The sequence below is a fragment of the Thamnophis sirtalis genome, unplaced genomic scaffold (assembly GCF_051295495.1).
Source record: "Thamnophis sirtalis isolate CommonGarterSnake01/CBP01778 unplaced genomic scaffold, rThaSir2_p1.2 scaffold_3, whole genome shotgun sequence".
Taxonomy (NCBI): Eukaryota; Metazoa; Chordata; class Lepidosauria; order Squamata; family Natricidae; genus Thamnophis; species Thamnophis sirtalis.
The window spans coordinates 111366272-111390957 of NW_028261383.1; the positions used below are offsets into that span (position 1 = coordinate 111366272).

A 24686-nucleotide genomic window follows, 5' to 3' on the forward strand; every position below is an offset into this window, starting at 1 on the left:
TTGTGAACAAGGACTTCTCTAACCACCAGCCTTTCCATTTGCAAATAATCCCCAACAGACTTTAAACCTTATCTATGATTTCTCCACATTGTTCTCATTATCAGTAATCTCAAGCACATTCAATATGATGTTGCCTATACAACTGTACCTTTAAAGTTGTAGACAGCTATGCACAAAGACTGCTGGCCACCTACTCATTTTTTTAAAAAACTAGCCAGTTGTTGGATGCATTGTCCCCAAAACTCCATTAGGTTGCTTTACCTGCAGAGAAAGAGGAACAATGACATTCTTAGTATTCTTCACACAGACGCACATAGATGCTGGCACGCTGCACACACACTTGTTCTTCTATATTTTTGTACATCCGCTGACTGTATTGCGAGGCATTTTTTTCCAATTGCCTGCTATTAAAGCCGTTGCAAGGAAAGACTCACTATTGAAACTATTAATGCAGGGAAGCTTCAAATAACTCCTGTTCACATGGAATCAGATCACCGTGGTAACATGGAATCAGATCACCATGGTAGAGCTGTCAATCATGGTAAATCTTGCGAAAGTGGCATTTTTGCATAATGTGTGAAGTGTGTTATCCCAGCAAATCCTGAGTGCTGCAAGGCAACAAGCCCCCATGAGAACCACATGCAAACAAAATTGCACTTGAGCGCTTTTCTCCTTGCTAGGCTAAATAAAGTGCTAGCAAGGAATTGAAAGCTTGGGGACATGGAATCCAAAGGGGAAACACATGCCAACAAACAAAGAATGATTTTCTGGGAAACAGGTCCCATATGTCTCTGAAACAAGGGACAGAAAATGCAAAGAGCTGGCTTGCAGAAAGCATTGAACAATGGATTGAGATTCAATCAGCCCAAAAGGCAGAAGAAAATTAGTATCTAGAAGCATCCCACATCCCTGCACTCTTTTAAGACACTAAAATCAAATGTTGTTATCTTCATGGAAGTGAGATGCAGCATATAATGTGGTCTCAATATACTGAAGCTCTGGTACAGGTATACTCTCACAAAATAAAATGTGAACAATAAATAGTTACAGCAACCATCATTAGTCCTGTTTCCATTCCTGTAATTGGCCTACTGCCACTTACCTCCTCTAGACCAATAAGATCGCATAGATTAGGCCTCCTCCGAATTCCATCAGCCAGCCAACGTCGGCTGGCAACTACCCGGAGGAGAGCCTTCTCGGTAGCTGCTCCGACCCTCTGGAACAAACTCCCCGTGGAGATTCGTACCCTCACCACCCTCCAGACCTTCCGCATAGCCCTTAAAGCTGACTGTTCCAACAGGCGTGGGGCTAACGACTTGTAACCCCACTTGAATGGTGTGACTGTTGTGTTTTTAATGGTGTATGACTCTATGTTTGTAACTTGTCTGTCTTCCCCCTCCCCTTCAACTGTGAGCCGCCCTGAGTCCCCTCAGGGAAAAGGGCAGCATACAAATAAAGTATAAATGAAAAAATAAATAAATGAAAATGTAATAGTCCATGAATTAACCTAGATATCAAATACATTTCTCTGATTATCACACATCAGGGAGCTCAATAGGAACTCTCATTTCAGGAAGTCATCTCCGTTGACTATGATGTCTGTTGCCTCTGGATTGGGTTCAGAGGCAGAATTTATGAATTGATCAGTGGATCAAATCAAAAATCCATTAAACTAATTGCTCTGATTTCCATTGTAGCCAGCCAGATGGTGCTGAGAAAGTCACAAGCAGAACATGATGGAGCAGCAATTGCCAATTTCTATTAAGCCAATTATTTCAGAACGTGAAAACTCATTCAAATGCTTATGGTTAATTTCCATTAATATTGCTGTCCACACATAGTGAACTAATCCAGCACAGCCCCTGAAGCACTGAAACAGCATCCCCAGATGGCAATTGCAGAATTTATTTTTTAAAAATAAAAGTTATATATACAGTACATTTTTTTAAAATGGCCAGAATATCACAGATTTTATTTTTTTTACATTCTTGCACGTGCTCAGAAGATAATTATCTGGAATTTAAGGATTTCAGTACTACTCGGAAAACTCTCGGGAGGGAAATCACCAAAGATTATAGTTTTATGACAGGAGACACATTTTCAAAAGTATTGTTTTGATTTCTTGGCTCAGGTCTTATGTGAGATTCCATGATAGAACCTTGAATGCATTATTGAGCTTTGTTCCAGTCTTTTTAAAAATTATGTAATAAGGAGTGACCATTGTAAAATCATATAATTATTGGCTAGCATTTGCTTCTTATATTTGGGAGAAGTGTTGCTTATTCAAAGGATTTAGAAGACATTTATTTTTAATTTTATTAACCAAATTTAGAAACTGCCCATTTAGTAACACATATCCCGCCTTAAAATGATAAATAACATTTAAGAAAAGTAAATAATACATCCATTACAGCCATCTGTTCTATTAAGAAACCAAAAAAATATCTATGTATGTTTAACTTTCCTTAAATATGTAATTATTAAATAATCTGCAATACAAACTTGATTGAAGTTCAGTTTAAAATAGTTCTCTATTCATTCTCTCCACATTGTGGACAATTTTATAGTCCCAACCTGATCCTCCTCCTTTTTTCTCTTAAAGAAAAAAGCCAAACTATTTATGTACTTATTTTCTAGATATTTTTAAAAAGCCTTGCTTTCTAAATCCAGGTTGATGAGCAGCAATAAGAACATAATAGCCCTATGAAACTACAGCTTCATCTAATTATCTGTGCTTTCTAGCAGCTGTTCTCTTACTTACAGATTAAAAAACTTTTCCAATTTTACCATTATTTATTTCCGGTAAATCCAAGATTTTTAGGAATTCGGGATATATTGATGCAATCTTCTTGGCTTTTTGCAATGTCAATCTACCACTGGAAGTCTTGTTGCCAAGAATGCAGTTCAAATTACATCTATAGATAGATGAGGAAGTGTTTGTACCAATCTCAGCCTTATTATTCCAAATAGGAAGTGCTTGAAACCAACCTAAAAAGATAAATATGCTCATTTTGGGATTTGGGGATTTTGTAATATTTTCTATATAATCCATTTATAATCTCTTCCATGGCAGATGCGGTGGCTAAGGCGCTGCGCTTGACAATCAGAAAGGTCAGCAGTTAAGCAGTTCAAATCCCTAGTGCCGCATAACGGAGCGAGCTCCCATTACTTGTCCCAGCTTCTACCAACCTAGCAGTTTGAAAGCATGTAAAAATGCAAGTAGAAAAATAGGGACCACTATGGGGGAAGGTACCAGCGTTCTGTTCACCTTTGGCATTTAGTCATGCTGGCCACATGACCACGGAGACGTCTTCAGACAGCACTGGCTCCGGAACTTTGAAATGGAGATGAGCACCACCCCCTAGAGTCGGGAATGACTAGCACAAATGTGCAAGAGGAACCTTTACCTTTACCTAATCTCTTTCATGAACCTGTTATTTTTGTGACATTGGTATTTTTTAAATCTATTTTGGCCTTCAGTCATGCATAGCACAATGTGAATGTTCTTCTCTCCTTCTTTGGACCATTTCTCTGAATCTATCCATTCCTCACTTTCTTTAAGATTTCTTCCTTTGATGTGCCCAAGAATTATATGCCCACAGGTTGAATCAAGGATCATTTTACTTCAAAGTATGTCCTTTTCAACACATCTGCACACCTCTTTTTTTTCTCCAGGATTTATGTCTTAATTTGAGCAGGAATTTTGGTTTTAGAGACCTTTCTTTGCTTCTGCGAGCTTCCTCCAGAGAACATCTTAATAGATTCTCTGTGAGATACAAGTCTTTCCAAAACCTTTGAAATTGCTAGACCCTCAACATCTCTGGAAATCATGTTCTTGCATATGCCTATTCTTTAAACATCTATTCCAAAAACTACCATAAAAATGTATGTTTGCATAGCTAGAGTTTAAATCTAAAGTTTGGTTTCTTGTAACCCCTGCGTTCTTTATATTCATAAGATCATTTTATCTTACTCCATGTGCACACCTGGAAGGCCACGAAACCAAAGCTATGTTGAATAACAGAGGTCCTCGTTACAAACGCAGCAAGATAGAACAACAGATGAACATGGATATATTCTTCTGTGTGGGACTGCTCTTCGTCATGTGTCTCATTGGAGCATTAGGTATGGAACAGTGGTAAAAACCTAATCTACTATTTATGAAAATCTTTTTGTAACATGGTGCATTTGGATGGACTTTTCTAAAGATGAGAAGATCAGTGCTGCCCTTTTATAGAGGGAAGAGAGGCTCTCTGGTAGAAAAAATCCCTGAGAAGTGGCAATCAATAGCAGCCAGTGATATTAACTCTATTATGATCTGGTACGATCAGCGTCTCAAGATCAACCACATTAAGACATTAATGACATGACCACTAACTACTTTATAATAAGGTTATAGTAATGGAATCTGAATGCACTTTGCCTCTCCTCTCTTATATCTTTATGAAAACTAGGGAGGATCGTGTCTAAAGTGCTTTTGGCCCCAGATTCAGATTTTTTTTTAATCTGACCATTGGCTTGGTTGCAGCTCTTCCTCTTGTTCAGTAAGGTGACTTGGGTGCTTCATCACTGGAGGCTTTCAAGAAGAGACTGGACAGGCCCTTGTCAGAAATGAAATAGGATCTCCTGCTTGAACAGGGGTTTGAACTAGATGACCTACAAGATCCCTTCCAACTCTGTTATTCTGTTATTTCTACCAGCCATCACAGGTATATCTTTAACATTAAAAATGAATAAAGATTTATTGCCAGTCCAGCTGAACTTGTATATCTGGAAATGAGGAAGCCCACTCTCTTATCCCAAAGGTGCTTTCTCAAGAGGCAACTGAACTTTCTGGTTTTTATTTGAAGACATTTCGCTTCTCACGCAAGAAGCTTCTTCAGTTTACAACCCAGCTCATTGCCATTGTGCCTCCATGTGCTATAGACCTTTAGACAATTCCTCATTTTAAAAAACTTTTTTTAAAAAATGTTTTGCCATAAGAAAAAGAAGAAAGAGAGAAAGAGAAAAAATCTAAAGGATGCTTAGCTCAGATGTTCAAACTGGATTCTTTAGAACGCTGGGATTCCATGAGAATTTGATGGGGAGAGACTGAGAGAGAGAAAAGTTTACTCAAATGTTATTTGCTATAGATGGAAGATACATTTTTCTTCTAACTCTGAATTAGAGTCATAGAGATTTCATCTAAAATTATCTAAGCCTGTATTTGCATATGTTGCATATTATAATGTTGTTGCTTAATTTTTAACAATATAAATAATGTTAAAGCCATCTATTGTGCTTTGCAAACCATCATTTAAGTATTAATATGATATATGTGGTCAGTGTTTGGCTTATCCAATATACTATGCTAAAGAAAAAGTGATTTCAAAATAACATATAAACCCAACCACCATTTTACCCCCAATAATCAAGGGATTTTAATACATGATCTTTTGGAATAATGGGATAATTAATTTGCTCTAATACTTTTGAAAAGCATAATTTTTCTTGAGATCATAAAGGCCTTCAAATTTTTAAAATTGGTTTGTCCAACTGAAAATTTCTGTGCCCATACTGGAATGTTGCTTAATGTTTACATTTATTCTGTGCGATAATCTTGGTGTGTATGTGTGCTCACGTTGTATGCAGCACTAGGCCTTTTGAGTTTTGCTATTATTCTATTTCCCTTTTTGTTGTGAAATGGATGGAAATGAGTGCAATGACTCAGATGGTACAATGGCTCAGCAGTTAAAACACTGAACTTGTCAACTGGAAAGCAGAAAGCCTGTGTTTGAGACCTGAGCATTGCATGAGTGCCCTCTTCAACTAGTTTCCACCCACCTAGCATTTTGAAAGCATGCAAATGTAAATTAATAAATAGGTACTACTTTGGTAGAGAGGAAACAGCGCTCCACAATGTAATGCTGGTCACATGACTGTGAAAACGTCTTTGAACAGCACTGGCTCATGGCTTTGAAACAGAGATGAGCACCTCCCCCTATAGTCAGCAATAACTAGCAAAATAAACTCTGCATGGACTCCTTTCCTTCTTTTCCTTTCTATTGTGCACTGAAAGTAAGACTCTGGCTGCAAATTACAAGGAAAGAGTCACAACGGCCTTGAAGAATTTATTTTCCTGCCATTGCTAGTCTTTTCACTGTGAAACCCATAATAAGCTTATAAGAAACACTTTGAAAACAACAGCACTAAAGTCCATTCAATATGGATAGAAATTTGGATGTAGAGAAAAAGTTAACTGCTAAAATTAATAATTCATTGTTGTAAATTCCCTAGATGGTACCAATCACTTTCAATAAGAAGCAAAAGAAAAGATTGCTCTCTTAGCAATTGCAGAGATTGTGTCCTAATGTGACCAGGATTTGCAAGGATGTCAAATTCTAATGAAAACAAGTCCACCAAGACTCTACAAATAAATATTTGGCAGAAGAAGCAAATGTTCCTATAATTGTATCCCAATTTCTAAGTGTCGGTCTGCAAGTGAGTTGCAAAACGCTCCACTGGAAGATTTAGCATTTAATTTCTTTTGTGTGGTGAGAGCCTTTGAGGAAAGTAGCATGACATGCCTGTAATCTGTTGAATTAGCCAGACAAAAAGAGCTGAACTATCTAGAAATGAAGAGCCCTAACTAAGCAGCAGTTCAGTTTCTTTTCATTTCATTTTTGACAAAATGGGAATTTTAGTTTATAGTCTTGGTTTAATCTAGGATCGCAGCTGGATCAGTTTTATAGAATGGGAATGCAGTATGTCTTCCTTTTTCAGGGAGAGAAAAAAATAGATCAAAGATGGAAAAGCGAATTGCAAACAAGTTTGGTCTTAATCTTTGTAAGCCTTAAAATTGGAAAACATGTCCTGATCTATTTTCTCACACTTCCCAGGAGTCCCCTGCAAGTATTTCTTTTTGACATACATTTCATTATAAGGAGATGGGTAGAAAATAATTTCATTTTATTTCTTGGCTTTTCAGTGTTCTTTCCCTGAGGCTTTAATGTTGCACTTAAATACACTCTGATTGTATTTCATTTAAATGGAAACTCGTTCTAATGAAAAAGTTGGATGCTGATATCTATTAATAAACTCCTGTTTTGTTTCATACAAAATCCAATTTTGTATACTTAAGAACAGCACAGTTTGTTTTTTAACTGTTCATTAGATAATAGCTTATAAACTAGTGCCACATCCGAATGCTTGAAGTGGAATTAGCTGTTACAGCTTACAGTTTTGGAGCAACTAGCCCAAGATGGCTGCAACAAAATAAGGGGGAGGAGGGTATTTTCACATTGAATTATTACAGAGTAATGAACCAATTCCTTGTCGATTACATACCACATTACACCAGTCAATTTCAGTTCGTGCAAAAGGCTATTTCTTCCCTCTTCTGTGCATCTTGTTAGATCATTCCTGCAGAAGGCCCTATTCTGAATTTGGGTGTGGGTGGGGGAGGGTTAATGAGGAAGGACAGGAAAAAGAGGAGGAGGGAAATTCATACCCGCTATCAAATGCTGCTTCCTCTGTGTAACAACATAGTTGAATACAATCCTGTTATGTTTTATTTTAATGTGCTTGCCTCCCTCTTCACAACTCCCTGCATATGCTCTGCTGAGCTGAAATATTTTGTATTTGAATGTAGGTCAAAGTATTTGGAATGGAAGTTTTCTCATCCACCCCTTATTTATCATCCCAGACATAAATGGCAACTACCTTGCTCCAGCTCTTGCAGGTTTCTACACATTCCTGACAATGATCATTCTTCTACAGGTGAGAAAAATCATTATTGTATGAATGGGAAAAGGAGGTTTAAAGTTGTGTGTTGACCCAGGATGTAATCTCAGTTACTTTACAGGGGTCTTTCATCCAAGGAAACACAGAAACAGAACAGTCAAGCAACTTAATGATGAGCTAGGTGTGTGAACCCCAATTCACATCCTATCTCACACCACAAGTGTCTCCTTTTCAGTATCACAGTTTCAGTTTAGCCATCCTTGTGCAGTACAGGAAAATAAATTAGTGATCTATCTTGTTTGGTTGATAAGAATGACATAGCCATTCCTGGAATGCACTTTATAATATATGGGAAGAGCTGTAAAAAAAAAAGATTGCATCATTCTTTCAGCTGGGAACCAATGAAGGGTTGAGAGAAATGTCTCAGTATTAATGCTGAAAGCATCTCATTGTTTTTGTGATAATCTTTCAATGTGACTTTAGATATGGAATGAATAATATTTTGTAGCCTTGTTTGAACCACACTTTTTTGAAGTATTCTTTCTGAAAGCCAATGGCTGCAGGAGACAGAGTGGGCTTAAAATTTATGAAGATTCTCTTTCAGTTTCCTATTGTATGTATGAAGTCCCAACTAAAAGACTATTTCTTTATTACTGGAAACTGGGTGGGAAATTGCACCACTGATTTTCAGCATTTCTGTATTGTAATCCTGATGGATGGGAGAGGAAATAGAACAACAAAAAGAAAGAAGCCCAAACTTTTATAATTAAGAATCATTTACAGTCAGGCAGCATCAAATCAAATCAAATTGTACCCATAAATACATATACAATTGTTTTATTATTTATGGACAATGTCATTCCTGCTTTCTGTCATACAGAAGGAAGTTACTGTAGTATAAAAACTAGGAAACAAAACTGATCTTGACTCAGGGTTAAAAGTTAAAGCAGCTCACAAAATGTGAAGTTGGGTATCAGGCTGAGGTTGCCATACTATAACCTAAATCATTGCCATTTTATCTGTCTGAATTTTAGTTCTTGTCCCAACCTGAAAATTTGTTTACAGGACAAAACATTCAAGTTTGTATGAGTAGCAGTAGGATTTATGTGTAATGCAAATAGAGTTAAAGAAAGAAATTTCATTTAGAAAATCTATCCAGAATTCTAAATGTACCCAGGAGATTGCAAATTCCTATTGTCAACTAATGGACAGGTTCCTGAGAATGCCAGACTTTTCATAGTGTTAGACATGGTCTAGGAGCTGCAAGAAATTAGTCATGAGAGAGAATGGGGAGAGAGAGGGAGGGAAAGATTAGATAGATAGATAGATAGATAGATAGATAGATAGATAGATAGATAGATAGATAGATAGATAGATAGATGATAGGTAGGTAGATAGATGATAGATAGATAGATAGATAGATAGATAGATAGATAGATAGATAGATAGATAGATAGATAGATAGATAGATAGATAGATAGATAGATAGATAGATAGATAAGGCAGGCAGGCAGACATTGGCCCTCACACAATATCAACATTGCATATTGATTAGAGAGCATTGTTATCAGTATGAGTGTGACTCTTAAAACAGCCATAATATGCATTCTTGTAAATGTTCTAAAAGGTTGTGGGAACCTCCAGAATATTTATGAAAAGTGTCACTGATTGCAACGAAATGGGGAGAAAATGACTTTACTGGAAAATTCTGAGTAGAAATATATTTACACAGTGCTTCAATTTTAGAGTAAAAATAGTAGATTTAATCCAATATAAATCCATATTATCATACATTACTTTACAGAAAAAATCCATTGTAATCTATTATTAGATATTCTTACTATAACTATATAGTGTCATGATATTTTCATTTATTATACTTGAACATCACTCTTTAAAAAAGGTTCTTGAAGGGACTAGCAGAAAAGTTAAAAACAGCAACTATAAAAACAAAAATATAATTACAATGTTCCTTTAAATCTGAAAGTTAAATCTAAAACAATATCAAGCAGAAAATAAAAACCAAGTGCTAAAACAGCTATAAATATTACAGTAAAGTTTACCAACCATGGAAAATAAATGCTATTTTTTCCTGATCTCTGTAGAGCTCCAGGATGGCTGAGAAAGAGACACTGGGATGGTGGGTACTATGTAGATTTGCTCCAACTCTGAAGGCCGATAAAAACTTCAGAGTAAGACATAGGTGATATTATGGAAATCTCTGTGGACACCTTGTAGCAGTCATTGTTAATGTCAAGAAAAGAAACAGAAAATTATCCAGTAAAAGAATTTCTAACATGCTGAGAAATGTCTTCTTTCAGATCTTAATTCCGATCTCCCTCTATATATCGATTGAACTAGTCAAGTTGGGCCAAGTCTTCTTAATTCATAATGATATTGACTTGTATAATGAAGAGCAAGATTTGCCTATACAATGCCGAGCACTCAATATCACTGAAGACTTGGGACAAGTTCAGTATGTCTTCTCTGACAAAACAGGGACTCTGACGGAGAACAAGATGGTATTTCGAAGATGTACAATTAATGGGAAAGAATTTTCACATCAGGAAAATGGTAAGGTTTTTGTGCTTGCTCTTAAGTGTTAAATTAATCTGAATGTGAAAACTGCTGGAGGAGAAAGAAATTCACTTCAAATATGAAATAAAAAATGTCCTGCAGCTTAGTACTTATATTTATATATAGAGGAGTTTCTCACAAAGTAAACCCTTTGTGATTCCAGTCCCTTATACACAGAAGGGTGCAGAAGGGTATTTTGAGAAGGATGCTGGCTATTTGCACCTCTGTGAAAACAAAGAGCTTATATTGGGAGAAGCTGAACCAAGATCAGCTTCAGCTTTAAACAAATATAAGATATCCATTCAGCATTTATTTTGGAAATGTGAGGAAACCTCATCTCAGCTCTGGGGATTTCCCAATTTTTTGCTTCGCTACTATTCCCTGCAAGAGAAGCCATTGGCTACCTCAACTTCACCCCATCCCAAGGAACAGCAGTGAAGGCATTCACAAAGCAGTGCAAAAGTGCAGCAAACCTTGTGAAAAATAAAGTCACTAGCTGTAAGGAAGTCCCCTCAAACAGCCCATTGTAAGGGAAGGAGTGGCAGAACCTGAGGATGGAATTAAAAGCCTAGAATCTATACATAGACACAAGCAACCTAAGTCCAACCCCTCTTGAATTCCAATCATCCTTATCTAACTCCTGGATTGTATGCAAGAGATCTGAATTCCTAGTGGTTGTAATCATTAATTGAGCCTATTCCTGTGTATAGGCATGAGTAGCAATAAATCAGTTTAATTAGATCTTATGTGTGACCTTTTGCACCTAACCCCCATTCCCCTTAAGGCTTGATTCCTGCCCCACAGGTGACTTCCTCAGGTGACTGCCTCTCCCCCATTGTTTCTCTCTGCCCCACCAGAGCTAATAGAAGGGGCATCTTTCTCAGGACTTTGAAAGGGTAAACACGGTGATCTCTTTTATCCCACTAAGACACATGTGGAGTAGATTGAAGACTATAACTGGCTTAAAGTCAACTAGTGAGCCTTGCGGTGTGTGGGGACTTGATGCTGGATCTTCGGAGTTCAAATCCAACATTTTAACCACTACATTGTCTTGGTTCTTTTTGTCTCTCATAGCTAAACGGTTGGATTCATACAAGGAAATCGATTCAGAGAATGAAAACTGGAAAAAACATTTGAGCCTCCCTTCCAAAGTTGGAGAAACAACCTCAGTAACACAGACAAAGAATGTGAGGCCTTTGCAAAGATGTCATAGTGCTCGGCCCCATTTTCAGGGACACGCAAGAAAGAAATATCAGGGTCTCTGGGGAATTGCTCCATCTCAGGTGGCATTTAGTAGCACCCTTGTAAGTATGACCTTTCACTTCTTTAAATTATAAAACCTTGCTCCTACAGCTGGTTTAGGGGGGGAAATCTCAGTTGTAACTATAAGAAACAGAGGAAATATTGAGGTGTTCAATAGGTGCTAGTCACCAGGCAAAATTTGCTCTGAGATCCTATGAATATGTATACATATTTGAAGTAAACCTTTTGGATTAGTAATATGCTAAGTGTGGGATATGTTTTGCCTTATTTGAGGGGGTCATATTTTCTCCCCTCTGACTTTTTAAAAATAATTTGTATTGTTTTTTTAAAAAAATAATAGAAAAAGTAAAACAGAACAGAACCCAGATAGCTACATAGGAAAACTACATATAAAAAGTGGTTGAAATTTAAAAATGCATTTTTTTTCTGATTTTTTTTCCCTCCCTGATTATAAGAGATTATAGTTGAACTTGAGACTTCAGACCAAAGCACATTCCTACAGCACATTGAGCCCTCGTGAGCAATAATATAAAGTAAATTTCGGCTTTACAAAGAAGACAAACCTAGCCTAAAATTCTTAGAGGTATAACAGCAATTTCTTTTTTAAAGATCTATATCAGGAATAATAATCAGTCAGGAATAATAAGCAGGTAAGAAGAATAAGTAGTCATTTAGCATGCCAAGAAGGCACAAGAGTTAAAGGTTAGTAAAATGACACTTTCAAATATCTGTCTCTTAAGACCATTGACAAGAAATCAGGCAAGTAGCTACATTACATGGGCAAAATTGTATGTGAGCGCTTTCTTAAAATATTAGGCAAAAATCAGGCAAATGATCCAGAGAGGCATATGCAAATAAGAAGAACCATGTACATCAATTGGTATCAGTCTAAGCAGATTATTGTTCTCCTGATGCAAATGTTCTTTTTCGGTTATTAGAAAAGAATTAAATATAAATATGGAGCAGTGAGAGCAAGCATGAAGAACATGCTGACTGTTATTAGTTAGTCTCTGCCTTTACACTTGAAGGAAAGCCATAAATCTTTCTTGAACCAGCCCCCATTCCTTCCCAGCTTGGAGCCAGCAGTATTTAGCAAAATGTCTTCGGCATCCAGAAAATGATATCCAATCCCTCCAAAAGCAAGATGCAAAGAAGTTGGCCTATGGACTCCTTGGTGATTTCTGAGCTTGTTTGTTTTTCTTGCAGATGTATTATTACCAAACTAGGTAACATCATCAGGTTGGTAATGAAACATTTGTGAGGAAATAACCTAGCTCAGGGAGTACCAAGGACTCCATAGTTCAACCCTGAGCTATAAATATTCTGTTCTACATGTTGACCTATAATGCAGATGCAGGTAATAATTTTAAATACTAGGTCATACTTTTGAAAAAGCCATTTTTTGGGCTTCTTGGGAGAGACAGGCATGGCAAGGTCTGATGTCTTTCCCAAAGGAGGATGGAGCAGTATTTTGAGGGTAAGTTTTTCACATTTAAGGAAACTTGGCAGTTATTGATAATAAGCTAATTCTGTCTGATGTTTTGTGCATCTATTTCCTTTCATGCGCCCCCCAAAAAGCAGAGATGATAAAGAAACAGTTCAGGCAGTTCACAACTGAATTTAAGAGCACAATCTTCAGAAAATTAGAGGGCTACATGTGGTACAGTGACATGCGATGAGTTTTACAGTTGGTGAGGCAAGAGCACGGCGGTGGCGAAAAGCAGCGTCCTCGCCGCTGTCCCCGATAGAGGTGTCTCGCGTTTATGTCCGCCATAGATGCAAGACGCCTCTGTCGGACACAGCGGCGGGGACAGAGGAGAAGGGGGGCAAGGCGGCGAAGCACAGTGGTGGCAAGAAGCAGTGTCCCCGCCACTGTCCCTGACAGAGGCATCTTGCGTTTATGTCCGCCATAGACACGAGATGCCTCTGTCGGAAAACAATGGTGGGGACAGAGGAGACGGGGGCAAGGTGGCGGAGTGCGGTGGCAGTGAGAAGCAGCATCCCCGCCACTGTCCCCAACAGAGGCGTCTCATGTCTATGTCCGTCATAGATGTGAGATGCGTCTGTCGGACACAGCGGCGAGGATGGAGGAGGCGGGGGCGAGGTGGCGGAGCATGGCGGCGGTGAGAAGCAGCGTCCCTGCCACTGTCCCCGACAGAGGCGTCTCGCATTTATGTCCGCCATAGACGCAAGACGCCTCTGTTGGGGACAGCGGCGGGGATGGAGGAGGAGGGGGGCGAGGTGGCAGCCAGCGAAGAAAGGGGAGAGGAGAAGGAGGGAAGGGGGAGGGGAGCAGGACAGGGCTCCCAGTGGGGGGGAGAGGAGAAAGGGAAGGGGGCACAGCAGGCAAAAGAAAGTGCCAGCCCGCCAGCAGAGGCGGTTAAAAGACCCGCCTCTGCTGGCGGGCTGCACCACTCTTTCAAACAAAGCTGCCACTCTCTTCTCAAACAAGCTGCCCTCCCTGCCTCTCCCCCTTCCCTCTCTTCTCAAACAAACTCTCTCTCAAATTGAGTTTGTTTGAGTGAAGTGACATGCACGCACACACACACACACGCACTCAAATTACTCACAATAAAAAATTACTTACAAATTACAATAATTTTGAATTCCTCCCCTCTTCCTCTCTCTGACCCACATACCTTTTCCAGCTGTGTCACAGAGGATTTCAACTCTCCTCTTGTCTGCCATGATGAAAATGTAAAAATTTTAAAAAGAAAAAGGCAAAAGCTGGTGCTTCCAGAGTCCCCAATGGATGACTCTGCTTAACTGTTTTTAAAAAGCCTCTAAAAAAGTGCCCTCTGCAGGAGGAGGCGAGAGAACCACGTGCCTCCTTTGCATAAGGAATTTTTTGCCTTTTAACCCTTGCTTAACTCTGCTCAAGTGATCATAAAGATAAAGTAAAGGAGGCACGTGGTTCTCTCGCCTCCTCCTGCAGTTAAGCACTAAGCAGAGTCATCCACTGTGATTCTGGCAGCAACTACCTCAGCCTTTTTCCTTTTAAATTTGTTTTTCTTTTTCATGATGACAGTGGTGAGGCCCTGCCTCCCCTGCCTCCCCTGACTGCACGTCCCTGATGTGGTAGCAATAGCAATAAGACCTTGCAGACCTCTCTAAGCAGTTTACAGAGTCAGCATATTGCCCCCAACAATCTGGGTCCTCATTTAACGACCTTGGAAGAATGGAAATCTATGTGTTATTGACCCCTTTTGAAACTGACACATGAACTGTGATATTGGACAAAGGTTTTATATATGTGTGTGTTGGTGTATATGTTCGGCAACAGACGTAAGTTGCTCTGTTGCCTTTGTGCTTGGATTGGTATCGTTCTGTACAAACACAGTGTTCTTGAAAACACTCAGCATAGGATGTTATTTTTCACACAATCCTAAACCTGCAAATGTTTGCTTTAACTAAATAATATGCATTTCAGGAGAAAGATGTGACCCCTGACAACAAGCTGCTGATGAAAATGAAGAACCTCTCATGCCCACCAGAATCTTTGAAATCCTTTACTGCTGGAGAAACCACAACTTCAATCACAGACTTCTTTCTTGCTCTGACCCTCTGCAACACAGTAGTGGTATCTACAGCGACTGAACCAAGGCAAAGGGTAATCTTTCACTTAGTCTGCCTTGCTAGTTGAGGAAGAATGTTCTATTTATTCAATGTAATAGTTGAAAGCATATGGCAACCACTCTCAAGCAGGCTAGAAAAATATCTTACTTTATGATAAGGGAGAATATTTCCCTACTTTTGACCTTCAGTAATCCTAGTTAATGCTCAGAATTCCCTACCATTTTCTGTGAATGAATTTAATCAATATCCCACCGAAAGGGGACACAAAGGGCAAGTAAAAAAAAAATCACTGTACAGAAACAAGTTTCAAGCAATTCCTTTATCAAGGACAATACACAATAATAACATATGATACTTTATACAATTTTATTCATGTAAAAAAAGATACACAATTGAGAAAGGAGAAGACCGACATTCAACAGAATATATTGTTGGAATCTACAACAAAAGAAACACCTTTTGAGATGAATGAACCAATTCTGTTTATTGTTTTTCTCTAAATTTTTGAAAAAAATGAGAATATCTAAAAATCTGGATCAAATCCAAAGTACATCCATTTGCAGAAATGAAAACCATCCACTTTTAAGAAGAAAAAGGTGAAACTAATTAAATTTATATTTTTAAAAAGCATCAGTTTCTTTCATTACTTTTTTATGATTTATATTCTCATGTTTCAAAATGAACTCAGATTCTCTAAAAGGTTATTCCAGAAAAAGGGCCTTCAAAGCCCAAGTATTTTTTTTTCTACTAAATTATGAAAGATAAAGTCGGAGAAATAGGTTTACTTTAAATAATACATTTAAGCTACCTGTGTTTATCAGTTAAAACATGCCAATTAAAAGTCTCCAGCAAACTTATTCTGAGAAATAACAGCCAATGTTAATGGGGATCTTTTCTTCTGTGAAAAAAAAGAAATCCTTTACCGTCGGAGAAACTCTGTTCCTAAAGAGAAATTAATATATTTAGAAGGGACGCAGTGTTGGGCCCTTCTTGTTGATCAGAAAGGTGGCTGGTTTGGCAGTTTGAATCCCCAGCGATGCATAATGGAGTGAGCTCCCGTTACTTGTTCCAGCTAGAGTTGGGAATGACTAGAGCATATGTGCAAGGGGAACCTTTACCTTTACCTTAATATATTTAGCTAAACTGAATAATAACCTGAGGATATATTGTATTTCTTCATTATAACAGAAATATTAATTTATTAATTGACCTGGTCAAAATTTAAGTCATATTGTAGTCTATTTAACTCTAAATTTTATTACAACTTTAAAAAAAAACAAGATAAATTTTTATTACACTCTCCATAAGATCTTTATAGCACACTACTTTATCCTCATTTGGGGCATAAATTCCCCTTAAATCCTTACAAATAGCTTTCATCCCAATAAATCTGTTATGGTCTTCAGTCAATACAGGTTCTGGTTCTAGCTGAGGATTGAAGCCAAGTGATTTAGATCCCTTCACTGAGGGAGAAGGGCAGTTGAGAAATATGAAATATAAATAAATAACTAAAACATTTTATACAACATTTCTTTTTTAGTTTCTGCTAAAATAAATTCTTCACACGTTTTATAACCTTTTTTTTCCATGTGTGGCTTGTGGAAAAATTATATCGTTTCTCTTTTGAGAAATATTTGCTCGGTTTATATTCCACATTAAGTGTTTGTAATCCATAATCAACCTCAAAATTTAGAAGAATCAATATGTGTAGCACCTAGTTTGGTATTATCCCTTTCAGTTCCTTATTGTACCTGCTGAAGGTTTTGTGCACTCTCATCTGAGCCCTCCATTTCAAACATTTCCAATTCCTCTTTAAATTTTTCTAAAAGTTCCTTCACTTTCTTATTGCGATTTTCCTATACATCCCATCTTGAAACTCACTTGTTTTGCAGAACTATTATTTTATGCACTCATAACAGTCCTTATGGTTGAGCACAGAAATATAATGCTTGGCTTTCTTCCTCTACCTCCCCTACCTGCTAAACATTCAACTCAGCGAAACCCAATAAAAGGAATTTTAGAACATCATGAAGAAACTCTACAATATTAACAAGATGCTACCCATGAATAAGATAAACTTGGGAATGTTGTTTGGGAGACTTAATCATATTTTATATACACACTTTTCCTTGCAGAGTTTTTTAAAAAATAATCTTCTCCATAAACATACGTAGAAACTGTGTATTACATTTGTGTAATACACAAATGAACAATGTGAATCTGAAATGAAGTAAAATAGGTTGACATACATCTCTATCTTTAATTAATTCTGCAATTTACAGTGAATAGGAACTTCATATTTTAAAAAAAACTGTCTTTCTACACAATAAGAAAAAATATCATCTTCATGCAGAACAGGAGTAGGCCATTTTTCAGCCTGGAACCACAGTGTGATTTCTTGCCCAAACTAAGATGCACAAAAGGCACAGTAATGTTGTTGTCACATCATAGCAAGCAAGACCAAGACTCCCCTTTGGTGTGTGCATGCATAGAGAGGGAAGTGGGTTAAGAGGCAAAATTGGTATTGTAAATAAACCAAGCAGATGATTAAAGAAACATTTAAATCACTTAACCACCATAGACCAGAAAAAAAAGCACAATCATTTGAGAGTTGGGGATTTTTCTGAGATTTAAGAAACATACTTTTCCCTTAAACCATTTACAGAGCTTAGAACACTGAAAGAATACACAGAAATTTCAGTTGCATCCATTCTGTCTCAATCATTTAAAAGGTGCTATATATCCTAGGAAACATTCTGCAATGGGCTTATAAGTATTTCAATTCCTAAACTGTTCGTGTAAAACTTTGGTTTTTATCTACATAAGGAAGCCAACAAAAATCCCCATTATCGAGATGTCCAGTTAATGAGCCCCTTGGTTTGAGTAATGGCATTACTTGGCACCTTTTCCATGTTTCCTCTGTTAATGTGAAATGGTACAATTTCATATTAGCTGTGCTGTAGAATGTTTGCTTTAATTAATCCCAATTCCCTCTTTTCTCTTAAGGTTACGACTCCATCACTGATGAAGCAGTCAGGACTCTCCCTGGAGAAAATTCACCAGCTGTTCCAGTGGCTGAAGTTGGCAAGCCTCAGCCAGACATTGGTTCAATCGAATTCAGACTTAGGAGAGAGTATTAACACAGAGAGCAGCACTGCCTCTGCGGAATCAAAAATGAAAGATGAATGTCCTACTCAAAGCTGTTCCAGCTTAACAGATGATGAGAGTCTTAGAAGGGAGTCCTTCAGTGAAAATGACCTCTGTGGGGTTTCGGATCCCTCTCCAAATGAGGGGAGCTTTGCAGGCAGAGACCATGGGCCTTTGCAGGGAGAAATTTGTTATGAGGCAGAAAGCCCAGACGAAGCAGCTCTAGTCCATGCAGCCCATGCCTACCAGTTTACATTAGTCTCCAGAACTCCTGAACAAGTGACTGTAAGGCTGCCGGAAGGGACTCTTCTGACCTTTGACCTCTTATTCACCTTGGGTTTTGATTCCAGCAGGAAGAGGATGTCAGTGGTAGTAAGGCATCCCCTCACCAAAGAAATCATAGTCTATACCAAAGGGGCAGACTCCGCCATAATGGATGTATTGGAAGACCCTACCAAAGGTACAGAACTAATGAACTAGGAGGAAGGCATACCGTGTTTCCCTGAAAATAAGACAGGGTCTTATTTTCTTTTGACCCCCAAAATAAGCACTTGGCCTTATTTTCAGGGAAGTCTTATTATTTTTGAGGTGCAGGAGGCAGCGAGCGTGGTCACCTCATGGATGCTGCTGTGTTGCAATATTTTCGGGGAGGGCTTATTTTCAGGGGAAGAGCTTATTTTAGCGCATGCGCTCAAAAGCCCAATTGGGCTTATTATCTGGGGAGATATTATTTTCGGGGGGAAAGGGTAGATTTGATTGTTGGACAATATCTTCAAGATGTATAGGTTTCAGTTTGCAGCAGAAACAATACACTTAGAAACCTTAATAGTGAAAATGAGAGCAAGGATGTTGATTTACATAATTAGAAAGGATATTGAACAGACTAATTAAGAAAGCCTATATCCTTTCTAATTATTAATGTAGACATTAATTTGTTTTTATGAGCACTGTATTAAAACGGTAAAAAAATGACCGCAGTGATTCTCTAACAGGAGAAGATACACAAATTGGTAATTAACAGTAAGCTCTTAATAATAGAAATCACATTGTAGGACAAGGGTAAGGAACCTGGGGAGCTTTGTGGCTACTACTTCAGCAGCCCTAGCTAAAATGTCCAATGGTGAAAATTGCTTCAATAGCATCTTAAAAGCCTCCAGTTGCCCAGGTTAGATGTAATTGATAAGGACCAAGTTCCCTCTGTTCATGTATAAAGTAGAATCAAGCATCACATGTGGGTAATACTTACATCTTGACAGGAAAGAAAGAAAAATGCCCACAGGGATATATATTTTTTGTGCCTCAAAAAAATGTCTCAGTTTTGGGCTGCAGAAGGGTACTTAAGAGGGTACTTCTTAAACCTTGGTGAGAATCAGCAGATTTCCTTTGTGTTTCACAGCTAGTGTGGCCATGGGAAAAAGAATAAGAAGAGTGAAAACACAAACACAAAAACATTTAGATTGGTATGCACGTGACGGTCTGAGAACTCTATGCATAGCAAAGAAGGTAATCTTTTTTTTTAATGGTAATAGCAGCAATAATAATTACAATCACTTCAGTAAATGGCTTGTTTTGACACTTTAAGCCAGTTCCCCAATGGCAAATGCTTTGTTACCTAGATTAATTTCCTAAGGTTCTTACTTCCCCCTCATCTAAATCATCTTAAAATGAAGCTAAAGGAAAGCAATACTCTACTCCAGTCTTTTGACATCTGTTCTTCCTATTACTAACTTTTGAATATCAGAAACATTTGCAATCAAACAGAGCTTCTCTGTTGTTTCTTGAAACATTTGGTACTCTGGCTAAGCTGGTTAATCATAGTGTAAATTACAACCTGCAGTTTTTAGCCCGCTTTAGTTTAGAAGAAGCATCAAAGCCTGCATAAACATTTCTGGACTGCTCCAGAGAAAATAATATGTGAATTGCAGTCTTTGGCTGATGGTCAGAAAAACGTTTGGACAGTATTGTTCTCAGTAGCACTGAGTGTTAGCTTGAAATATTAAAAAAATAAATACTTTCATTTTGGAACCCTTACTTGATAGGAGAAAGAAACAGCAGAAATGACCTGAAGACATGCAGCAGCTGATTGGCAAAATTCACCTGCCTTTAACTCCAAATCCATCTTTCCTCTTTATAGTATGCACAAGGTAGTATGCAAAACAATGCAATAAATATATATTTTTCCAGAAGGAAAAACATGCAGCACCATTTGCTGTTACAGCAGCTGGAAAATTAAACATCTATGTGAATAAAACTATATTTGTCCGACAGTGGAAAGATGTTAAAGAAAGGGACAAAGCTGGGTACATCAGAATTTTTGGAAGAGAGATCTTTTGCATTCTTCCCTCTGATAATAACAGAACAGAAAGAACTTCCCCAGAGGAACTTAAAGCCTGAGTAAGGTCATATGGGAGACTTTTTTTTTCTTCTTTCAAACTGCCTGATCCCACATGGTGGAAAGCTTTATAGGGGATAACTAGCACTTTGAACTGTAGCCAGAAACAGCTTGGAAATCAATAATGCTCTTGCAGTAAGGGAGATGTGCCCACTAAAACTGAAGGTCAATTGCCTGCCTGCAGCATTTTATGCCAATCAAAGTTTCTGAATCATTTTCAAAGGTTAGTTCATTGTGATTGTGTTAATGGCTGTTCCTATATGATATAATGAAGACATGTATCATCATCTAACATCTCCAGGAATAGGTGCAATTGGCACCCTAGCTGTAGCTGTGCAAATGCACTCAGGGCCAAATTGTGAGTAAAGATAATCACAGTTCCTTCCAACGCAGATGGAATCCCGGATACCCAATCTGTCTTAGACAGGAACATTTCCAACTTATTTAGATTAAGCTTCTATTTGTTGTTCCCTCGAGTAATCCTTTATTGACAGTAGTAGGTATTAAATAGCCTTTTTGGATTTAGGTAGGAAAGACATACAGAATTACATCTCATCAGGATTTGGCAGCATCAGATGTCAAGAATGTGAACAAGGCTCCCATAAATTTTAGGAGCATTATAAATAGTGATGGAGAAAATGAAATTCCAAAGAAAACTATTACCACCTTCTGATAACATCTTCTAGATAGTCCTGTGTCATCATACACCAGTTTTCCTAGCTCCATTCTATACCAGAGAGAGACTCTGGGAGAACTCTTCATAATAAATATTAAATGCTATAATATTAGTATCACTGGTATTAAAATCATCTAGCACTCCAGCAAAACAAAAGAGACATTTCCACTGTCTGGTTTTTGGTACGTATCATCTGCCAAAGTGATACCAAACTCTGTCGATAACATTTGCAGTAATGTAATTACGATATGAGGCTTTTTCTTATTATTTCATTGTACATATTATGGTTTTCTTGCTCAACTGATATACTACCTCATTGCTGTGGAATATAAATACTAAAAGGCAGAGCTCCTGCACTTTAGGACTGATTTTTTTTATTAAACAGGGTAAAACTTCAGATTTATGTGAGTGATGAGCAACAGCAATAGCATTTAGACTTACCGGTATATAATGCTTCACAGTGTTTTGCAGCCCTTTCTAAGCAGTTTACAGAGTCAGCATATTTCCCCCAACAATCTGGGTCCTCATTTTACTGACCTTGAAAGGATGGAAAGCTGAATCAACCTTGAGCCAGAGAGACTCAAACTGCCAAACTGCTGGCTGCCCGCAGTCAGCAGATGCAGCCTGCAGTACTACATTCTTTCTAACCACTGCGCCATCACGGCTCACAAGAATACTCTATGCCATATCACCAAACTTGGAGATGCCATTTATAAGTTGGGAGCCCCTCAGACTCAATGGAGGATGCTATTCTATTATTAATGCTGAAATAATTCTGTTTTTAGTCTTGTTCATGGACTTCGCCAGGATGTCCAGGGTTTTATTTCAGACAGCACATTCTTAGGCTTGCTTTGATCATGATTCAAAGTACAAGACTTCATCTATGCTTTATCCAGTGAGAATCCTTGGACGTCATCTCATATAAATGCCTCTGAGGACAGAATAAAGCTTCAAATTTTTCTCTGTCAGCTCAGATACTGACATTCACAAACCATAGCTCATCTCTTAAATCACAGTTTCTCCTACTGAAAATGCTGTATTTTCCTTCACTAGAATTTCCCTGTATTCCCAGAATTCTTATTAAAATAAAACATAGCTATATCTGCTTCAAAATTAATTCAATTTTTAGGACCTAATACTTCATCAAATCTATTACTTCAGGCTGTGTGTTTGTAATGTTGCATATTTTGTGCTTAGTTGTCAAAATACTATTAATTGCTACCTGACTCTATTTGTAATTATGAAGTAACACTACCCTAACTTTTATAACCCATCATAGTTAGTGATAATGTATTAGAATTGCAATTGGTAACAACAAATGTTCTAATGACTGAATCAAACTAGAGATGTTGATCTCCACCAGCCTAATGACAGGTATTTAGTATTTTCACTTACATGTTGACTTTACACCATGACAGATTTTAAGTGAAGAGGAATTTCGAAAATGGCTCAACTTTCATCATGAGGCAGAAATAGCTATTGACAACAAAGATGAACTTTTAATGGAAGCAGCACAACATCTGGAAAGTAAACTCACCTTATTAGGTATCTTTTTTAAAACAATTTTTATTTGTTTTTAAACAAGGACAAACAAACATAAAAATTAAAATTAAAAAAACCTATCTTTCATTATAAATTGTAGAAAGTGGTTACAGTATTTCCATGCATCTCTTCCATAGTCACCACCTGCTTTTCATATCAAATCACATATTTTAAATTCACCTATATTCATGTATATCACAATTATTATATCTCAACCTTAATTTGACTATAATTGTTTTTACGTCCTTTTATATATAATATTCAAAATCTAGAATAGGATTATATGATAACATTCCATTAAATCATCCTAAAATCATCCATCACAATACATCTTTATAACATATTCTAGATAAAGCTTTTAAACCTCCTCTCATAATCTCCACATATTGTTTATATAAAATTTCATATTATCTAACTAATATATCTATGTATTATTATCATTATTAATCATTATTTAACTATAGCTATTGTCGCTTCATTTTATACATACTACTAGTAAACTAAATTTAGTTTAATTTTTATTATACATTTTCATTGCAGCAACCTGTATCCCTCCAGCAATAGTATGGTCTTATATCTCTTGCCATTTATAGAATTAATGTTCTAGTTACTTTCTTAATAAATCTTGTATAACATGCATGCTATATTATATAATATAGCATGGCAACATGCTGTTCCTTTCGTATCTCACAAAAGCTTGAAACCCAATATCTGCTCTTTCCATCAGCTTATCTTTGGTTATCACTAGTGCTTCTATCAAGATTTATCTCCTTATCTCCGTCAATTTTTCTCTCTTTTCTTCTTCTGTGCTTTGAAGGTCTGAGGTAGAGTTCCAATCCATCCATCCCCCCTTTCTATATTCTGCTCTTGCCATTACCAACCACGCTCACTTTGTTGTCAGTATCCACAGTTTTCTTATTTCTTTGCTCATTTTTTTCTTCCATCTTTTGAACTCTGTCCTCCACTTTCTTCATTTGGTAAATATCCTCAGTTTCTTCATCAGATTTTTTTGTTTTGTATTCCATATTCTCCAAACTCTTTTCAATTCTCTCTGTCACAACTAATAGATTTTGAATTTCAAAAATAATCATTTGCAATGTTACAGTTTCTTTTTCCTGCTGGGCCATTCTTTCAATTTTGCAGATACTGTCACTATAGGGTTCAAGGCTATTTTAATAAACTTCAAACAGGTTCATTTATTATCTTTCAAGTCAAAATGTTGTCTTCTCTCCAATAGCTAGTGATAGAACTTCCAAAAGGCACCTATATAAACAACTTGTGCACTTCCTACTATCACTGTCAGTAAACAAGCTGAAAGAACCTTGAATCTCGTGATCAAGGAGAAAGAAGAAAAAACAATGTATCCAGCCTCCAGCCTCTAAGTGGCAGTGTAACTGCTTTTCCTCCTGTTGTTATAACCCTCTTTATAATCCTTCTTATTTTCTTCTTTATATTCCAAGCTAAGTAACAGCTTAGCTATCCAAGTTTTATGTGATAGTTTGTATTCAATATATAATACTTAAAATTTCCAAAAACGTTATATTGATCCCAGTAGGAAAGTTGTTATTACTCTTTCAGTAATTATTTTCAATGTTCATTTAGCAGAGTTATTTTAATTCTGGAACATCTCAAGCCAGGGAATACGGTTTTCTAAGTTTTGCATTGAAACAATAGATAACCTGTTTAGTGAATGGTTTTCAGTTAAACAGCTCAGCTTTCCATTAGTTTTTCTTTTATTATTGTGTAAGTTTTGACCTTTTAAGTTCATCCTCCAGAAGATAATGAAAAGCT

At 37.3% G+C, this 24686-nt stretch overlaps 1 protein-coding gene across 2 annotated transcripts in view; it reads left to right on the plus strand.

Annotated features, from left to right (window-relative positions):
- Positions 1 to 24686, plus strand: part of ATP10B (ATPase phospholipid transporting 10B (putative)) — a 151832-nt gene that overhangs the window by 111535 nt on the left and 15611 nt on the right. For both annotated transcript variants that reach the window (XM_087709679.1, XM_087709680.1), the window contains 8 exons: positions 3994 to 4125; positions 7631 to 7758; positions 10044 to 10296; positions 11374 to 11603; positions 14993 to 15172; positions 18145 to 18745; positions 19682 to 19788; positions 22772 to 22898. In XM_087709679.1, coding sequence (XP_087565805.1) covers positions 3994 to 4125; positions 7631 to 7758; positions 10044 to 10296; positions 11374 to 11603; positions 14993 to 15172; positions 18145 to 18745; positions 19682 to 19788; positions 22772 to 22898 — 1758 coding nt within the window. The remainder of the gene's footprint in view (positions 1 to 3993; positions 4126 to 7630; positions 7759 to 10043; positions 10297 to 11373; positions 11604 to 14992; positions 15173 to 18144; positions 18746 to 19681; positions 19789 to 22771; positions 22899 to 24686) is intronic.